Source organism: Leptosomus discolor, chromosome 6, assembly GCF_034619465.1.
Source record: "Leptosomus discolor isolate bLepDis1 chromosome 6, bLepDis1.hap2, whole genome shotgun sequence".
In the NCBI taxonomy this organism is placed as follows: Eukaryota; Metazoa; Chordata; class Aves; order Leptosomiformes; family Leptosomidae; genus Leptosomus; species Leptosomus discolor.
The window spans coordinates 41,183,209-41,203,689 of NC_141396.1; the positions used below are offsets into that span (position 1 = coordinate 41,183,209).

Sequence of the window (20,481 nt, forward strand, 5' to 3'; positions counted from 1 at the left end):
TAGGCTTGGTCAGAAAGTAAGAGTTTAGTAAGACTTCTGTGCATTTCAGCAAGTAGCTCCTCAGGGAGGTGGTGCTTGAAAAGTTTCCTCTTTGCTCTATGCTAGCAACCTTATTTTGCTTTAGAAAAAAAGCAAAAACCAATCCCCCAACCCTACACAGGAACAGCTGTAAAGTTTTTAAGTGAGAAGAGCTGTGATGAGACAGATGCTTTTGACATATGCATTGCTGGTGCATGTGTTTTCAACTGTGGAAAGAACTTGTTCAGATATGCCAAATGTTTTTGTCTTCAAGTTCTTCAGACAAAAATTTTAGCTTTCTGTGTTTCAGTGCAAGAGCCCCCCATTGATTTTTTTCAGTGTTGCTAGCTTCAGAGCAATCAACAAGGGAAGCTTCCTAAAATTACTATATTCACACTCAGATGAAAACTTCTGCAGGCAGTTTTCACCCGCTGTGAGAGAAGATCAGGTTCATGACCACCTGAGGAACCTAGACGTGCATAAACCTCTGGGGTCTGACAAGATGCATCCCAGGGTGCTGAGGGAACTGGTTGATGTAGTTGCCAAGCCACTCTCCATGACATTTGAAAAGTCATGGCAGTCAGGTGACGTCTCTGGTGACTGAAAAAGGGAAACATTGCACCTATTTTTACAAAGGGTAGCAAGGAGGACCATAGGAACTACCGGCCTGTCAGCCTCTCCTCTGTGCCTTGGGAGATCATGGAACAGATCCTCCTAGAAGCTGTGCTAAGGCACATGAAGGACAGGGAGGTGATTTGAGACAGCATGGCTTCACCACGGGCAAGTCCTGCCCGTCCAACCTAGTGGCCTTCCATGATAGAGTGACTACATCAGTGGACAAGGGAAGAGCCATGGATGTTGTCTGTCTGAACTTCTGTGAGGCCTTTGACATGGTCCCCCACAACATCCTTCTCTCTAAATTGGAGACAGATGGGTTTGATGGGTGGACTGTTTGGTGGGTGAGGAACTGGATGGGTGGTCACATCCAGAGGGTAGTTGTTAATGGCTCAATGTCCAGGTGGAGATTGGGGACAAGTGGTGTCCCTCAGGGGTCTGTACAGGGACCAGTGCTGTTTAATATCTTCATCAGTGACACAGATGGTGGGATTGAGTGCACCCTCAGCAAGTTTGTAGATGACACTAAGCTGAGTGATGTGCTTGACACACCTGAGGGAGGGGATGCCATCCAGAGAGAGCTGGACAGACTTGAGAGGTGGGTCCATGTGAACCTCATGGAGTTCAACAAAGCCAAGTGAGAGGTCCTGCACCTGCGTTGGGGCAATCCCCTGTATCAAAACAGGCTGGGTGATGAGTGGATTGAGAGCAGCCCTGAGGAGGACGCCTTGGGAGTGCTGGTGGATGAAAAGCTGGACATGAGCTGCCAATGTGCTCTCGCAGCCCAGAAAGCCAATCGCATCCTGGGCTGCATCAAGAGCAGTGTGGCCAGCAAGTCAAGCGAGGGGATTCTCCCCCTCTACTCTGCTGTCTTGAGATCCCACCTGCAGTGCTGCGTCCAGCTCTGGGGCGTCCAGCACAAGAAGGACATGGACCTGCTTGAGTGGGTCCAGAGGAGGCCACAAAGATGGTCAGGGGGCTGGAGCACCTCCCCTGTGAGGACAGGCTGAGAGAGTTGGGGTTGTTCAGCCTGGAGAAGAGAAGGCTCTGGGGAGACCTTCTAGTGGCCTTTCAGTACTTAAAGGGGGCCTATAAGAGAAAGGTGGGGACAATCTTTTTAGCAGGGACTGTTGCAATAGGATAAGGAGTAATGGTTTTAAACTACAAGAGGCCAGATTTAGACTAGGTGTAAGGAAGAAGTTATTTACTGTGAGGGTGGTGAGGCACTGGGACAGGCTGCCTAGAGAGGTGGTAGAAGCCCCATCCCTGGAAACATTGAAGGTCAATTGGATGGGGCTCTGAGCAACCTGGTCTAGTTGAAGATGTCCCTGCTGACTGCAGGGGGGTTGGACTAGATGGCCATTAGAGGTCCTTTCCAGCCCAAACTATTCTATGATTGTATAAAACATTCTTTTAAAGTGCTCAGGTTTTTCTTCCCCAAAACATGGATCTGTAAAGATTCAAGTGATTACTGCACAGCTTAGAAAGCATAGCTTTTAAACTGTATGTCTCTGGCTAGAGAGGCCAGGTTATGTCTTTATCTTTATGCAGTCAAAATTTAGGCATGTGTTAAGTACGTAAATGCCACTAGGTGAATTTTTGCAATGTTTGGTCATGAGATGGGAAGAAATTGCAGCCTTAGGTATTTCAGAGAACAGCATCTCTTTAGGTTAAGTGGATCCTTTGTAAATGATCAACCTATTGTCTATGTTTAAAAGGAGGAGGTGGGAGTTCAGAGGAGTTATGTGATTATATTCAGAATTATTTCAAACACTGTCATAGGGTTTGAGTTCCTTTCAGGTGGCTGTTATGAAGTTAATGATAATATGTGTATTGAGCGATTTTATTTAAAAGGATTTAGAGAGATTTTTCTGAACTGATGCTTAAATTATGTGAGTTATGCCTCTTCCTTGCATCTTGGCTTTTACTTCCCAGCGAATGTTTGAGCAATCATTTTCATTTTGTTTCTTGTTTGTTTTGGTTTTCTCATGTGTTCCTTTAACCCTTTGGTATTTTTTCAATATTCTTTATTTTAACATGTTTTTCCACTTTCATCTCTTAACTTCGCATACTGCCAAATTGTTACCTCGCCTATTGTGATCATCTCCATCTTCTCCAGTATATTTCTTTTAACTGTCCTACAGGCAGGTAGTTAAAGGAAGGAGCTGTAATGAACAGTGTGGATTTTATGAGCATACTTTCTGTACCTCTGTGTAGATAGGATTTGGCTTTGGCACAGGCTGCCATCTTTTGGGTAGCCTGTAGTCCTGTTGTCAGTGGGATTGTGGTTATGATCAGAAGGGTGCCTGGCTGGCAGCACTTAGGATCTGGGTTCCTTTAAACTCACTTTAGTCATAAGAAGGATTACAAGAACCATGCCAACCCGCTCCCCAACCCAAAATAAAAAAAATAAATTCGGGTTTCATCTGGAGATCTGACTGTATTACAGGTCTGATAGTGTTTAAATAAAACTAATGCATTTGAAATACTAAGCAATGGCAGTGTCCCCCAAAGTGTGTGTTGGTGGGATCTCTGCTGCAGATACACATCACATGTGTTTCGTGTAATGAAACAGGAGTATATTTTGTACAGCCGTGTCTGGAGCTCTGCTTTTGTTGTGTACAGCTCCCATAAGAGGGCATAAAGAGTGACATGGTTGTGTTCTATGCTCAGTTTCTATCTTTGGTATCAACAGAACTATTTTTTATCCCTTATGGTATTCTACTTGATTATCCCTGAGACTTCAAAATTTTAAGGCTTTTTTGCCCATATGTGGATTTTCCTAATGTTTTGAAGACTTTCATCTCTTGCTACCCCTTTGAACTGGATGTTTCTTTAAAAGGAAGAAGGAAACTTTCTTGGATAAGATGCTTTGTGTTAACTGATTTGCTTCCTAGCAGGCTCAACTTCCAGAGTTCAGATGTTGACTAGTTTGTCACAGGCTTTGCCCAGCATGGCTGATGTCTCCTCCAGGCGTGGTGACTCCATCTTGGGTGTACATACCACGTCTAACCTTTCTTCTTAAAAGCTTAAGTGCAGAAAATGTTTTTTGAGTACCATCTGCCAGCTTAACTTGCTCTATATCGCTTCAGACCCAGAGAAAGTGTCAGTAGTGTGATCAGAGCAGAGGCTAGAGTAGAGAAGGCTCTGGAATTCAGAGAAAGGGAAGCACTGCGTGCATGTGCAACCCCAGCGGACCTGCCTCTGTCCCTGCTGTACGAGTCTCATGGGCAAAGCTCAGTGCAGTACAGGGGAGGCTCCAGTCATAAAATTACAAGTAGGAGCCTAAAAGTTTGCGTGTCTGAAAGCGTCAAGTAGGCTCCAAATGGCCTCAAAGGCTGAAATCATAACTTGCCTATTAAGGAAAGATAAGCTCACACCTGAAACTGGTGTGGGTATTTGAACCCTATGAAGAGTGCAGGTTATAGTCAGAACAGAAGATCTAGATGTGTTTTGTCTACTGAAATGACTCCTAGTCATTGTGTTTCAACCTGGAGTCCTATTGTTTCAAGGCAGGATTGTTCTTGTTTTCCTTTCTGAACTGTGTTTTCACTTGCACTGTGTAGGGGCACATCATTTTGCCTGCAGAGAGCAACTCCAAGGAAGATTATGGAGGGCATCCACTTCTTGCCTTCTTTCCTCTTACCCCAACATCTGATGTAGCTTGTTCCCTTACAGCATGCCGTTTTGGCTGTATTAGAGCCCTACTGATTGGATTGTTTACATCTAGTTACTGATGTTTGTCCCTAGGCAAGTCATCCTGCAAGACTAACACAGTGTGGTTTGCTGCGCTACTACCTAGCTAGAGTGGGTCTCAGAGTGGTTAGATAGGCAGTGATGCAACTCCAGAGTCTTCAGAAGTCTGTCATTTTCCAGGGTCTGTGAGGGGAAGAGGCTGACTGGCCTTCTGGGGTTTTTGAGTTCATCTAATTTAGGGAACAAATGCCAAGATGGAAAGCAGTATCACAGTCTCTGCTTGATCCAAGTGATCTCCATTATAATAGTCAGTGGTGCTTTCAGTTGCCTGTGGTGGTCTTGTTGTGGTCCTGGAATTGGAGGAAGAATGCTTGCTTAGGTTACACTAGCCTAGGGTCCTTGAAATGTCCTTATAGTCCCTGTCATCCCTAGCACCCATGTTGTCATTGAGGCATGTTGACATGTGTTTTGAGATCAGAGTCGATTGGATGAAGGTCATGGCCATCTACTCTTCATGTGTTTGTGTGGGAGCATAAAGCTGGTCAAGCAGCTGGAGCTGTTAACACTACAGCGTTAAAAAGTAATAGTATATTGCATTACTTGTGTGAATGTCTCCATTGGCAGTCACACTGACTAAAACATACTGATGGACTACAGTTAACATAGGGTAAGTAATTGGTTTTCAGTAAAATAACTGATATTTTAGTGAGTAACTTTGTGTATCTGCAACAGAACAGTTTTTCTGTATGTAACCTCTGGCTATAGTTTTAAATCATAAAGGTGATGGGTATACATGATTTTTCCAAATGTTGGTCTGTATGTTCCAAGGTGTGACACATTTGGGAGTGCCTCAGAGGCTTGTCTTGAACTCTTGTCTGTTTTCTTTTTTAGATGTGCTGAAAGACATTATGACACCGCCAAATTTAACTGCAGAGGTATGTTTTTACTGTCCAGTATGCGTTCTTCTCTTTAAACTTTAGTGTTTCTGAATGAAGGTAGGAAGGAGGAGCTGATGAATAGTAATGTAGGAGATTTGGTCACAAGGAATGATGTCAGATTTTTTTGAGTCATTGAAGAAACTTGGTATATTCTTGATGCTTTGAGAAAAGTATGTTCCTGACAGTTAACTAGATCAAGATCTTATAAGGCAATCGGAAGTCTACTGTTGCAAACACTTTTGCAGAATGGGTTATATAAAAGTTTCTGTTCAATTCAGTGTGCATCTTATTGTAAAGTTCAGATGTGCTTAGAGCTGTCTGGTTTTTATGCAGCAGTGTCACTTAGAATAAAAATGGAGAACACTTTTCATATAACACAACTTTTTGAAGATCTGGAACAAACCTTCAGTTGTGGTTGTTTTTTTTTTAAAAAAAAAAATAAAAGAATTCATTCCCACGTGATACCTCTTTGAGATGTGTTGGTTCTTAGACACTTTGCAGAGCTGCCGGAACTAGTGGGGAAACTTTTATGGGCTCCTTTTGATCAGACCCTTGGCGAGTGGAGGCTGATAGACCTTTTTTTGTCAGTATTAACTCCCCAGGTAATAAATAAATACAGGTTTACCTTTATTCTTTGTGCAGAGGAACATCTCTGTGCATGGTAGTACAGCTTGTAGTTCTTCATGCAATGCTTCAGAATGACTGGGTAGATAAGGAGTACTTGTGTGTATGTGATGAATAAATTTTGGCCTTACTTGCTGATACACATCATAGCAAGGCATCAACTTATTTTTTTATTGTTATTATTGTTTTAAACCATTCTTCTAGTTGTAAAGAGGGTGTTTAGAACATGACCAAAATGTACTTGGCTGCTTTAATATCTGCACATAGAAGGACTGAAATTGTCGTGTTGAAGTCTTCTTCACTTCAATGTTGAATGGCAGTGTCCTGAAACCTCATTCAATACTTACAAGCCAGAAGAAAAAAAAAAAAAGAAAATATTTTAAGATCTGCTTGAACGATACTTTGAAGGATACGAGGAGAAAAGGTGTAAATTAAATGGACGGGCTTCTAATAAGTCCAGAACATATGCTTGCTTTAGTTTATGCTTTTTATTATGGGGGTACTCAGATCCCTTCGCTGTCAATCCCAGCCCAAAATGATGTTTGTGACAGCACCTTTCACACCTCCTCTGTGTAAGACAGCACCGTTGTAGGGAGCTACATGTTGCATCTTTTTCTTTTCATCCCTGAATTAATTATCATATATAACCAAATTGGTAACTCAGGACTTTCCTTAGCAGAGGAACAACAGTTCTACTCTAAAATCTTCTGAAGTGAATTAATTTCAAAGGGAACTTCTTATCTGTGCGCTTAGCATGAAACACCATAGTAGTTCATTATTCAACTTGGATGCTCTTGCATCAAATTCAAAACCAAACGTTGAAAGCTCTTCATCTTCTTGGGACGCTAGCTTTCTGTCTAGGGTTTTTGCAGTTTCTGAAGTATCTGCATGCTGGAAATTGGCTTTTGCTTTGCCACAGGCTTTCCTTTTTATTTTTTTTTCACTTCTTTATGTGCTATGGAATTTTTCTTGCAACATATAGGAGCTTGGAGAGAGTAATTGGAAGAGTTTTACATGCTGTGTGCTCCAGTGTTGGGAGGCAAATCCATGGAGGACCTGTGCAAGATTGTGCAGCTTAATGTTTCCTAAGGTTGCAGTCTGACTGTAAGTCCCTCTGCACCATCATAGGGCACCCATTTCATCTGCTCCTCGTTCCATCTTTGGAGAAAATATCGCAATTTGATTCCAAATCTTGGAGAGCAGCTTCAGCATGCTGTTACTACTTGGGATTTTTCAGGCGTTTCTTTCAGGACTACTTTGTCTCTCCTTTTCACGGGAACCTTACTGGATATAGTTAAGATAGACTAGAAGTTGTACAGACAAATTTGCGGCATCTCCTAGCAGCTTCTTTTCTTAGGTGTTTCTAAATAAATTCATCCTTTTGTTTAGATGCACTGCAAAAAGCGACATCTCTGGAAGTTCACGTAGAATGATTGTTTGGGGAGTCTTTGGATCTTCCGTGTGGAAGAATTTATTACTGTGTGTTCATGTGCGTTAACCTTTGCTGCTTCTTTAGCAAAGATTATTCACTTTATTGAGCTTCCCTGTTTGGTCTTTTGGGAGATTAAGTGGGTGATCTGTGCTGCAAGTTAATAATCTGTCCTTGCTGAGTCCTCCAAAAGGCTTTGGACTTGTGCTACAGTAACTTAGCAGTTCTATAACTTCATCCCTTGCTTCTACTCTTCTAAGTCCTTGGGGGTTCATCAAAAGGAGCCTTGTGTGTGCAACAAGAGAGTATTACTTATGAAACGAATACAAATACTTGCCGAAAAGTGAAATGTATTCATTTTTAGACCAGAAAAAGAAATGATGTTTCTAGCTAAGAATTTTTAAATGAACCAGAGTCGTATTTGTAAGATCCCAAGTTTGTTGATTGAGAATATCTACCTGGACTAGGGCAAAGCATTTGACTCTCCCACACAACATCCTTGTCTCTAAACTGGAGACATATTGATTTGACAGATGGACCACTCAGTGGATCAGGAATTGGCTGGATGGTCACACTCAGAGTCACAATCAACCGAGTGGAGACCGGTGATGAGTAGCATTTCTCAGGGGTTGGTATTGGGACTGGTGGCGTTTAACATCTGTGTTGGTGACGTGGACAGCGGGATTGAGTGCACCCTCAGCCGGTTTGCCGATGACACCAAGCTGAGTGGTGCGGTTGACATGCTGGAGGGAAGGGAGGCCATCCAGAAAGAGGTGGACAGGCTGGAGAGGTGGGCCTGTGCAAACCTCACTGAGTTCAGCAAGGCCAAGTGAGAGGTCCTGCACCTGGGTCGTGGCAATCCCAAGCACAAATACAGTATCGAGAGCAACCCTGTGGAGAAGGACTTCAGGGTTTTGGTCAATGAAAAACTGAATATAAGCCAGTGATATGCACTGACAGCCCAGAAAGCCAATCGTATCCTGGGCTGCATCAAGAGCAGTGTGGCCAGCAGGTCGAGGGAGGTGATCCTCCCCCTCTACTCTGCTGTGTGGAGATCCCACCTGTAGCGCTACATCCAGCTCTGGGGCGTCCAGCACAAGAAAGACACAGACTGGCTCGAGCGGGTCCAGAGGAGGCCACGAAGGTGGTCAGGGGGCTGGAGCACCTCCCCTGTGAGGACAGGCTGGGAGAGTTGGGGTTGTTCAGCCTGGAGAAGAGAAAGGTCTGGGGAGACCTTCTAGTGACCTTCCAGTGCTTAAGAGGGGGCCTACAGGAAAGGTGAGGAGGGACTCTTGATCAGGGGGTGTAGTGATGGGACAAAGGGCAATGGTTTCAGACTGGAAGAGGCTGGATTTAGATTAGATATAAGGAAGTAGTTATTTACTGTGAGGGTGGTGAGGCACTGGGACAGGCTGCCTAGAGAGGTGGTAGAAGCCCCATCCCTGGAAACACTGAAGGTCAGGTTGGATGGGGCTCTGAGCAACCTGGTCTAGTTGAAGATGTCCCTGCTGACTGCAGGGGGGTTGGTCTAGGTGGCCTTTAAAGGTCCTTTCCAGCCCAAACTATCCTATGAATTGGGGTGTGCTTTATATGAAGTGCTTTTTTCCTGTTGAAACTAGTACAGCACTATGTAATTCTGCCAGTCAGCCTGGCATTGTTTGTTGTCGTATCTGAGGTGTTAAAGGATTGGATTTGGGTGCTTGTCTCTGCTTATTGCTAAATTTTTACTCTCAAGTTTCTTTCATTTCCTGCATGCTCACTTGAAATTCTTTCTGTCTCTAGATGGAAAAAAAGTTTGTGTGTCTATATATCCATATTTATGAAAAAGGACAACTTTGTTCCATGGTTTGACTTTAAAACCCCTAAGTATTTTAAGTGCCTTACATGAGATTTCTTTTTTGGTTACCTTTTTTTTAATATGGAAATTGCAGGGTTTCGTTTCAAAACCCCTTTGAGCAAATTCTGAGAGTTTGTTCCCAACATAGACCCAACTGTGCTTAGAATTTTTCAGCAAAATTCCTATTGTCTGATCAGTGACATGCCTGAGGTCTGGCCCTGTTTTCTCTTAGCAGGTAGTCTAATTATTGCTAGAATAATGTTTTTCACAAGGTTATTCTTTGTACTTAAATTCTAGAAAATTCCCTGATGTAAGATACAGTCTGTGCCACTCATTTCAGTAGCGGTGTGAAATAGTCTCATCATGTAGCAGGATACTTGCTTCTGTATTACTAGAGAAATGTCTGCAACGCATATAATATGAAGTACATTGCTGAATAATATCGGAATAAAAATTTGCATATCTATATCTAAGACGAGGCGGTATTTAGAAAGTTAATTTTTTGCATGGATGTCACAATTGACCTCTCTAGTTGAGCTTGCCTTAATTTCCTTTTGAGATTTTGATAAATTACTTCTTCTCATTGCAGTTGCACAGTACCCTTTTGAAGACCATAACCCACCACAGTTAGAGCTTATCAAACCTTTTTGTGAAGATCTTGACCAATGGCTCAGTGAAGATGACAATCATGTTGCAGCAATCCACTGTAAAGCTGGAAAGGGACGAACTGGTGTGATGATATGTGCATATTTGTTGCATCGAGGCAAGTTTTTAAAGGCTCAAGAAGCCTTAGATTTCTATGGGGAAGTGAGGACCAGAGACAAGAAGGTGAGCTATTTTCTGTTCTTCGTTCTCCTACCTGTATCTTTTTGCTTTTCCTGCTTGAGGTAAATTGAATAGTCAGACCCTTTAAGAAATAATTTCCATCAGTTGTGATACCTGGTTTGGTTTAGCTTTAACATTATTGGATCAGTGTAGTTGTTCTAAATGGAAAAGCTTTCCTAAGCAACAGTAGCAATTAGTCACAACACTAAAACAGTCTGGTTTCTCCATCTCCTGTTCAAGAAGGTCTGGACAGTTTATTTTAAATAGTCTTTTAAATAGCATTCTGCTGTGTTGCATCGAATGGGCAGTTGATGAGTGAACTTTCTTACTCAGCATTTTCAGCCCAAATAAGAGGATTATTCTAGTTTGTTTTGCCTGAATGGATGAGTTGTTCATCTCCTCAGGTTCTCTAAACTTCTGTGGTGGTGTTTGGAAAAAGTCATTAGAGTGTGTGTTACTATTGAATATCCCTACTGGAAGTGTCTGTTGTTGGATGCCCCTTTTCAATAAAATGGCAGTTAAGCCTAGACATTGGCTGCCTCAGAGCCTGCTTCATGAGGTGCTGCTGTTTAGTTTCTTGTACTTCTCCTGAGGAGAAACGGGAGGGTCTCTTTTCAGAGAAACATGTTCATGGCTGCAAGAGCTTTCTGTTAAGACCGTGTTGGTGGTACACGCATACTTAACAGTAACTGTATGTTGGACCTTTCTGGTATGGTTGTGCCTCATTAAAGGGAATCTAACCCCCTTATTTGAGATCTTCTCCACATATAGTAAGGTGTGACTTGCAAGGTCACTTCAGCAAGCTTCCCTGCTCATCTTCCCTTGTTGCCCTGTGTATGTTGGTAGAGCAGCCCAGAGGAATCATCCTGGCAGGCCAGTTTCAGCCTACTCAAGTACAGAGTGCTCTGTGTTCCTGTACTTATTTGCATAAAGTATTCATTTCACAGTGTGTAGATTTCTAACAAGCAGAGCTTCATGTTTAAAGGCTCTTGAGAGCACAAATGTCATATAAGGAATTTTAGAGGTTGGCTGTTCATTGGAAGGAACAAATAACTTCTTAGTTTGCTTTCTTTACAAGATGTAGCTGTTATTCCAAGTACTGCTGAGGAGGTAGTTGTGGTGTAACACTAGAGCAGAGACAGTGTTAAGGTTTCCCATCAAAACTTCATGGCTTTTGGTAAGAGTGCATGATAGTGAATAGGAATGAGCTGTGTGGTGAGTAAACGGTGTAGATTATCAGCAGGAGTAAAGATTATCTAAAGAGCCAGATAAAATAGCATGAAAACTACAAACCTGCACAAATAGATGGTGAAGCATGCTGTATCTCAGTTTCCCTTTTGTAAAAAGAGGGTGGTGTTCCTGCACATTAGTGTGATGAGGGTAAGGTCAGTTAGGTGTTCGTTGGTACCCTGATGGTACCTCTGGTATGTTTGAGGTAACGGAGAACTTGGTAAACAGGAATAGTGAGAGCCTTGTTTAGCTTCACTATAAATACTGTCTGTAACCAGCAACTTTGTTTTGGTTTCAATGTCTCTACTGGAAGAGTTGGGTTTTTTGCGAGTGATTCACATAATCCTTAAAGTAGTGTTTATAAACAGGTATTTCAGTGCTGGTTCTGGGAGCTTTTTCTTCCCTTGTGATCCATATTTCAGTGTTACCTGTCAAGTGCTGCTCTCCGATTTGACACTTCACCACATCTTTATATAAGTGACTTCCTGAACTCAAATGAGGCATCGAAAGAACTGTTTGCACCTAGGGACAAGAAAACGTTTGGGGTTTTTTGGTTGGTTTTTTTTTTCTTTTTTGTTGGGGTTTGTTTGGTGGGGTTTTTTTGTGGTGTTGTTACTGGACCAACATAAGTATGATGAAAAAACTGTCTTTAATTAGGTACCAAATTTTCTTAGTTCAAAGCAAGCACAAGATGCATGCTTTGTATATAGCTGCTCAGAATAGTATAGGTAAAATCTCTGTTGCCACTAATGTGCATAACAGAATGATTCTCAAGAGCGTTTTAGTCCATGCCAGCAGGAAGTGTGAGTCTAATTGCAAGAGGAAGCATTGATCAAGAGAACAACCTTGAATACTTCTGTACCAAGCTTTTCCCAAGTGCCTGCTGGGAGAAGAAGCTTCATGGAGGCCTTTTCAACATTAAGTGAGAGTTGTAGATGAGGCTGACAGTTGCTACATAGTCTGTTAATGTACTGTCATCCTGGGAAGGTAGTAGGGAATAAGACATTGCAGAACTGAGTCTAAAAGTCTTATCTCTGACCAAAACCTGTTGTTTGTTGAGGTTTTTTTCCCCTCTCTATAAGCTGCCTCTTTTGACTTCCATAATTCATCGTAGTGGGGGTGACATTTTCAGACGGGAGTGATGAAGATGAGAAAGTATTGGCTAAATGGTGGTGTCTGTCAGTCACCATCGCTGTAGTAGAACAGGACTGATTTCTGTTTTCTCTTTGAACCAAGGGAGACAAACTGTTTTCTGAAATTGGGTAAAGAACTGTAATTGTCCAGCCTATTTTCAGAGCTGGGTGAAAAGTAAACCCCCAAAAAAGTGTTTTAAAAAAGCTGCTTCTTCCACTGTTTGAAATGGTTAGCTTATCACCTGTTTTTTCCTTAAGATGGACACTGAAATACTACTGTGATGATGAAGACTGACAACTTGCCTTCCTACAGCTGGAGAAGGTCTTTATTTATTCCTGCTTCTGCCTTGAAGGGCTTTATGGTGAGGATTAGACTCAGAAGGAAGCATAGGCTATTCAATGGATAGGTATCAGCTAGGAACAACTATTCAGGTGCTGGAGATGATCCATTTAGGAGCATTCTTTGACCGTCATACTGTTGTATTTTTAGGAACAGCTCCTAACAGTGGTATAACTGAACAGGAAGTGGAAACCAGTTATTTTGTGCGAGGAAGTCTCAGAATGACTCTTTGAGTGGGGTGGGTATCCAGTTTCTGAGGTGTCAGAGCTGATCAGTTGTGATGCCTGTTTGTTTGACGTACTCAGGTGATAACCTCTGCTAAACCTGATGCCTCTGAGGCTGCAGCTTTAGCTTTACTCTCACAGTAGGGCACGTTATTAAAGCAAATGGGGGAATAGTACTTCCAAAAATGTATGTTCTTCACAATACTGCCCGTGCTACGTTGAGAGGAGAACCAGGAGCAGCACCTGACAATTTTTGTGATGTCTACACAGCTTGGCAGTGCCCTGTGAAACTTTGGCATAGGGACTAGAGAAGCTTATCTAATGTCCATTAAAAAAATGATGATGGTGATAGATGGGAAATGTAAGCTTCTTGAGGAGAAAATAATTAAACTGCTTCCCTGTTCTTTATTCTTCTTGAGTAAAAGTGGGGGTTGATTGCACCTCTGAATATTAGCTTGTTATGAAAGTTTTCTACTTTGACATCAGACCTTTGAAAAATGGAGACCTTTCTGTTCTGCTTCAGTGAGGCTGGTTCTTAGGATCTCAGGGTATAGGCGTTGCCTCCGGAGCATAAAAGTCTCTGGCTGGAGCGATAAAACTGCCCTCTTGGCTGAGAACTGGTTTTGCTTTGAGATCAACTATCACTTTATATAGCCACAAAAGTGACTGCGTTCCCTTCGTTCTGGTCCCAGCCCTGGTTGTCCTGATAAGGTGTGCTGGGGTTTCTCTGTGGGGTGTATCCTTTATGGCATGAAGCAGAGAAGGATGCATTTTCCTTACCTGCATTGTTTTCTTCTGATTGGTAGCATTGGCAAGTTACTGATATTTTGCTCTGAGGCTGGGATTTTCTCAGTCATGAAGCTCAGATACCAGGGAAGCAAGCTTTAAAACTCCCTTAAGAAATGGATCTGATAACTACTGAGTTGACATATGAACCAAAACCATGGTCAGTGTAGAAGGCTACTTAAGAAGGTCATTGTACAAGTGCTGTAGGGAAAAGTCTTTTGTGTAACTTAGAAACAGCTGTAAGGACACATAATTATCAACTTTTTTTTAAATAATGGCAGGAAGTGAATATTTTCATGCGTGCAGAATAGATGCTTACTAAATTAAAAATACTCTGGCTGCTCTTAGCTTAGGGCTGTTGTAAGGTGAAGCAGGTATTAGAACTAACAGTTTGTAGAAATACTGTGTTCTGGGTTTTATGACCAAAATGCTGTCATGGTTTGAGTCTGGGCTGTCCACTAACAAATGACAGACGCTCTCTGCTAACCCCTCTCCCCTCTCAAAAGAGAAAAGGAAAGAGAACAAGGGAGAGAGACTTTACAGTTTGGAAAAGAAAACTAAAACAGCTTTAATGAAACAATAACAATAAAAGAAAAGATAATAATAAGAATAAGGAAATAATGAAATATATACAATATGTACAAATATATACAAACCCAATACCGAACCAAACTCCCCCCACCCTGATGACAATACGTCACCACCACGCTGCAGGGCTGGCACTGGGGCAGTCCCAGGCTGGACTCGGCAGCAGACAGGGATGGGATGCAGGAGCTGGACTCAGGCACTGGATTCAGGGATGTACGAATCAGGATCGACAACAGAAGAACAGACAGAGTCCTCCTCAGATGTCGGCCATCGAAGAAGAGAGACAGACCCTCGTGATCTCTCAGCTTTATACTGAATATGACATAGATGGGATGGAATACTCTGTTGGTCAGGTTTGGGTCACCTGTCCAGCTCGCTCCTCCCTGCAGATGTGACCCTTTTCACATCCAGCACCCCAACACAGAGTACAAGATTCAGCAGTGACCTTGGTCGCTATAAGAAGAAGTATAAGCAAGGGCCTCTCTGCATCCCATTCCTTGGTACTAGTTATAAACATCAGGCCTTATCACTGCTAGAAGCAGTCACTGTCTGGAAAAACAGGCTGCTGTTTCAGAAAGTGCCGTTAGTTAGAGGAGACTTAACTGAAAAGTTAAACCACTAAACCAGAATTAGTTCTGGTTTAGCCCAAACCAGGACAAATGCTCAGACTGATATGTGAAAACCTGTTATCTCCAGTTTACTGCAATTTCACATTTAGTTTTAATATGAAAGTTTACTTACTGATGCTGTTGCAAGTTGTTATAATCCATGTAATGCATTTTCTAGGAAATCAAGTTATTTTTCATCTTTATCACTTTTGCTTGAAAATACTAGCTATAAGAGCTTTAAAACTGTTCCCTTACTTGAAGTTTAAGTTGATTTAAAATCAGTACTAAAAACATGCTTTGGTTATATGTTCTCAAAACAAGTGTTTACTTCAGAGTTGTGATTCAGCTGAGAAGTCCTTCATTTAACAGTTTGGGCTATTGGGCCTATGTTAATGAAACTTTCCGCTTTTGTTTTTTGTGAAAACATTGTAGAAGGGCATTTTGTAATAGAAGGTAGCTTCAGTCTTGAATACAGTGATATTAACAAGCGCAATTAGAGTCTTTTGACTTAAACTGCTGTCGAAATGCACTTCCTGTATTGGTGCTTAGAAATTAGAGTACGTTCAAGGTTCCTTCTGCTTAATGTCTGACACTCCCCACCCCAAAAAAAAAGCAGCAGCACGAAAACATCTTTTATATGACCCTCAGGGTGTCTGACGTTCAAAGATACGAAAAATCTGCATTCTTTGCCTCGTTGCTTGAGATGGATGTTTGGAGGTATGTACTAATGTAACTGGAACACCAGTGTCCTGCTTGTTTCGTGCTGGGGACTGGTTGGTAATTAATTGTCTGATGTTAGGTAATGTGTGCAAATGTTCTCTTAAACACTCTGTGAGATGAGTACAAGAGATGTGGACAGACATGTGTCTAGGGGAAAGGGGAATGTGTACAAAAGTTCTCTTTGGGAATGGTTTTGGAGGTGCATTATGTCTTTGCTAGTCCTTAAGGTCCCCAGGATGGTCCACAGTGAAGAAGTTGCTGAGGATTGTCATGAGCTACTGTACTAAGAACCTGCATAGGTGGGCTTCTGTGCAGAGTAGAAAGCAGTGCAGCCCTCCTCTGTTCTCTAGGTACAGCCAGCATAGATGCTTTACTCTGCATGCCAGTCTCCAGCATAGCCGCTGCAGATGTATACTCAGCGTAGATCGTGATGGTTTATTCCAGGTGCTTTAGTGGTTTATTTGCTTTTAGTTATATTCTGAGGTAATGAGCAGGAGCTCTGTTAGTGATGCTAATAAATGGTCTTGATGGTTTTTGATATTTGTTTTCCCTCTGTTTAGGGAGTGACAATTCCCAGTCAGAGACGCTATGTGTACTACTATAGCTACCTGTTAAAGAATCACCTGGATTACAGACCAGTGGCACTGCTGTTTCACAAGATGATGTTTGAAACAATTCCCATGTTCAGCAGCGGAACTTGCAGTAAGTACCCAGCACCCTGTTAACCTCCGTTAGCTCTCATAAGGAAATGCACCGGCCTTTGGATTTGGTTTGGTTATGTGACGGTTACCGTCCTGTTCCGTGACATGAAGAGCTGCACATCTTGATGGAGAAGATCATATTTAAACACTTCACATTCCAAAATCTGCTGGGTTAGTGTGGTCTATCTGCTAGCATCCTCCCAGGTGTAGTAGGTTGAAGTCTGTGAAGGACTTGTGTGGTTGTCTTACTACAGTTTTAAATTGGGAAATATTTAATGGTTTGAAGATAAGTGATGCCATATAAATATATATATCAATATTTGCTCCTTGCGTTTTTTATAAAAAGCCCTTTTTTTAATATAGCAACTCTTGGGAGACATGAATTGCTGAAAAACATTTGCTTAATGGCGTGTTGGCTTCAGATGCAGCGGTGTCATTCTTCCTGTGATGTTTTAAAAAAAAAATTGGTTCAACTGGGTAAATATCTAATTAACTCAGGAATAAACTTTTCTTTATATGGAGGCTTATAAAGTATTAATACACCTGTAAACAATTATTCTGGTTTGCTGATACACAGCATGTTAGTAAAGAACAGCAGATTCCTTGAAGCTTTGAAGTACAACTACAAATTCACTTCTGTCCTTCTGTGGGCCGCGTTACAGGGCAGTAGCTGCCTAGTGTTGCATGTTCATTTTTTGTTAGTGGAAAGTCTTTCTAATGGTTTTGCTATGGGGATTACTGCAATGTGTAATTAATTCCAGTGCCTCCTGTGGCTTTGATTAAAATTGCACTATTAATGCTGTTGTAAGACAGTACCTGAACGTGTAATGCACATAAGGAACAATGAAGCAACTTGTCAGGCTAGCTGTATTTACAGGACGAGGAGGAGGAAAGGGAGGAGTGTCTGCCGAAAAACCTCTGCCTCTAGGGTAGAGGTGTGGAGGTTACAGATTTCTGCAATTACCACTTATTTAATGTTTTGGATAAACTGTGCTATACTTGTGAAATCAAGCTACAAGTATGAATTGCTCCTGTGAGCATAAACTTGTTTGTCTGTACCAGGCTGTTAGCACGCTATTTTCACAGTAGGATGTTGGGATAAACAGAAGATTTGCTAAGCACCTGAGAAGACAGAGTAACAGTCAACTTCAGCATCTTTGTGTACTGCAATATTTTATTACGGTTTCTGTGGAGTTTTCAGAATGTGAAATCAATGGTCTGTGTTACTTCTTTAATCATGTTATCTACTGTAATGGTAGTAATTTAACCAACGCATGATAACTTCCTTGTTATTTTCCTTCTGGTTTAAAGTCTTGACTGAGCAGAGTGGGCAAAACAAAGGGATGACAAGATTTCATGGCTCTGAGGATTTGAGGGAGATAAGTAGCAGTTTTATGGCTAGGCCATTCAAATCATGGGCATGCTCGGTAGGGACTTCCACAGCTCTGCAGGGGTGATTTCAGGGTGGCTACGCACTTTATGGCAGGGTATGGTTCAGTGTGCATTGTCTAGAGAGCAGTCTGCGTCTGATACTTACAGAGGAGTCGGGAGCAAAAGCAGAAAGACTTCTTTGAATAAATTGCATTTAAAATTTCTGCCTTTCATGCTGGTGTCTGGCAATTTCTGATGAAAATCTGCTTTGGCTGCACCTAAAAAACATCATAATTTCAGCTGTTACCCCTGCAGATTTAATTTGGAAAGTTACACTGTGGCTGGCACTTTTTTTGGTCATGGTGATGTCCAGGACAGACTTACAGTCTGTGTCTGTATAGTCTGTCGGTGCTGGTTGGTTTATGTATTAATGTTAAATTTTGTCCTTGATTTTGTTGGTATAATAGTTTTGTTTGTGTAAGAGTAGAAATCAGTTTGTGCTGACATCACTGCCCACTCTGCAACTCAAAAGAGAGAGAGATAATAAAACCCCTCAGTTGTGTCCATATAATAGACACGAGAGGCAATATGCAAGGAAAAGTCAAGAAGCTGTCACTTCATTTAGTCATTTCTTATTGAAAAGAAACAGCAATTTTCTAGGAACCCTATGGCTGCCTATGAGTATTGCTACAAAGGACAGAAATCTGTTAGGTTGTTTCCAGTAATGTCTAATGAAGTTTGCTCTGTGGTCCTTAACTCTTAATGTTTATTTAACTTTCAAAGTATCTTAGCTCATGATTGTGATTCTGATACTAATGTTGTGTTTGTTGACACTTTAAGGCATTTCTTACGAAGTAACACTTTATTTTGCCATGCAGATCCTCAGTTCGTGGTGTACCAGCTAAAGGTAAAGATATTCACCTCCCCTTCAGGACCCTCAAGACGTGAAGACAAGTATATGTACTTTGAATTCCCTCAGCCTTTGCCAGTATGCGGTGATATCAAAGTGGAATTTTTCCACAAACAGAACAAGATGTTGAAAAAGGTTGGTTTTCTCACTTTTGTGGAGAATGTTGTCAAGCCAGTCCTGATGCAGGCTGGGATGTTGGTTATTCTTCAGTGATGGATGATCACGGTATTTAATTCTTTGATGTCTAGTTTTCCCAAGGAGAGTGTCTACCACAAAATGAAAGCTGGGTATTTTGAGAGTTGGTGAGATTAAGTACAAAGGTTGGGTAAATATTATACTGGATATGTATTGCAGTTGTTTCGGTAGTAGTGAGTAATCTAATTGAGGAAGAAACATTCTCATTCTAAAAATAGACTTGCATACTGAGCAAGTTAACTCCAGCTGTTTTCTTCACTAAATTTTCCTAAGGTTTGAGCAGGCACAGAATATCCTGTCTGTGTGTTGTTGGTTGATTTCTACCCATCTGTCAAATTTGGTTGGATTTCCGAGATAACTGAGTTCCTACGCACCTTGTAAAAGTATCTCTGCAATCTCTTCAGATGTCTCTTGGTTTCCAGCTGCAATGCCTTGACATTAGATGTTTAGAGAATTTACTCAGAACTGAGAATTTTATCAGTGTCTCAATTGTGGAAAAAAATAATCTAAAACTTACTTAGACACCGAAGTCAGCGGGTTCTTAAAGATGAATGCCTCATCGCTGAGTTGCGTTAATTCTGGTGCTTATGCAGCTAGTTTTCATCTACCAAAGAGTGATAACACAGTCTGTTATAGCTGTGCACACAGGTTGTGCCTACTAAATGTGTGTGTAAATACATGTGCACAATATTTTGTGGGCTTGTTCAGTTATAAGGTATTGTTAACTAGTTTAATGGTGTAATTTCACTAGCTGGAAATGTATTCTGTTGTTTGCTATGTGCTGATGTCTGCAAAAGTTTTTAAACAGTTTCTTAATGGGAATACTTTCTTCTGCCTGTTTAATGAGATGTTTTAGTTGGTCAGTGTGGCTATATGCAATAGAGAACTGTAAAACAAAGCATTTTATAAATAGAAATTCTACTTTAAGCAACGTTAAAAATGTTGACATTTAAAACTGCAGTGCACAGGAGCCAGTTTTGAGAACAGACTTTTAAAGGAGCACCCAGATAAGTACTGTGGGTTAGACATGAGGGATGCAGGGAGGAGATGAAACAAACCCCAAACATCTGAGACAAGGCCCTGTTTTGTGCAGGCTCTGTCCTATCTTAACTGTGAATTTGCCATTTCTTTACCATCTTCAGTAACATGTGGATTGCAAACAGACTTTGTAGGAAGCATTGTGGTGCACTGCCCCTCCCTGAGTAAGCCCCCAAAATATCTGTGCGCAGCTCAGGTGCTGGATCTTAGCCCTGTAGCACCAGAAATCAACTCTTGTATTTGTTTTACTTGTAGAGAGTGCACTGAGATCCAGTGACGGCATAAACTAGAGCTCCTTGTTACCACGTACAGTTTCTGTAGTATAAATTCTGTTTTCAGGAGTGTGTAAAATTGTCTGCAGAAACGCAGCAGGCGTGTTACTATGCTGTAGTTTCATTTCAGAGTGTCATATCAGCCATGGTTTCATTTCTTAAGAATCTCTTTGTAGTTTCTGAGCAGCTGGTTGATTTTTTTTTTTCTTTTTGTCCGTTCTTACCAAGTACCCTAACTATTCCGGTTCTGTGGATTACAGGTAGTGCAGAGATGCTCCTTTTGTCAGCGTTTTTGGACTGCTAGGGCCACAAAATGCTGAGATGGTGAAAGCCCTTCTTTCCACATCTGCAAGCTTTTCTGAGAGTTAGAAACTGTCCCTTCA

The 20,481-nt window shown here is 41.6% G+C and overlaps 1 protein-coding gene across 3 annotated transcripts in view; it reads left to right on the forward strand.

Moving 5' to 3' along the window:
- PTEN (phosphatase and tensin homolog) overlaps positions 1 to 20,481 on the forward strand; it is a 49,012-nt gene that overhangs the window by 20,994 nt on the left and 7,537 nt on the right. For 2 of the 3 annotated variants that reach the window (XM_086466724.1, XM_086466726.1), the window contains 4 exons: positions 5,221 to 5,264; positions 9,747 to 9,985; positions 16,172 to 16,313; positions 18,562 to 18,728. In XM_086466724.1, coding sequence (XP_086322850.1) covers positions 5,221 to 5,264; positions 9,747 to 9,985; positions 16,172 to 16,313; positions 18,562 to 18,728 — 592 coding nt within the window. Of the gene's footprint in view, positions 1 to 5,220; positions 5,265 to 9,746; positions 9,986 to 12,644; positions 12,668 to 16,171; positions 16,314 to 18,561; positions 18,729 to 20,481 lie in introns of those variants that run through there. The other variant, XM_086466725.1, reaches the window with a different exon arrangement.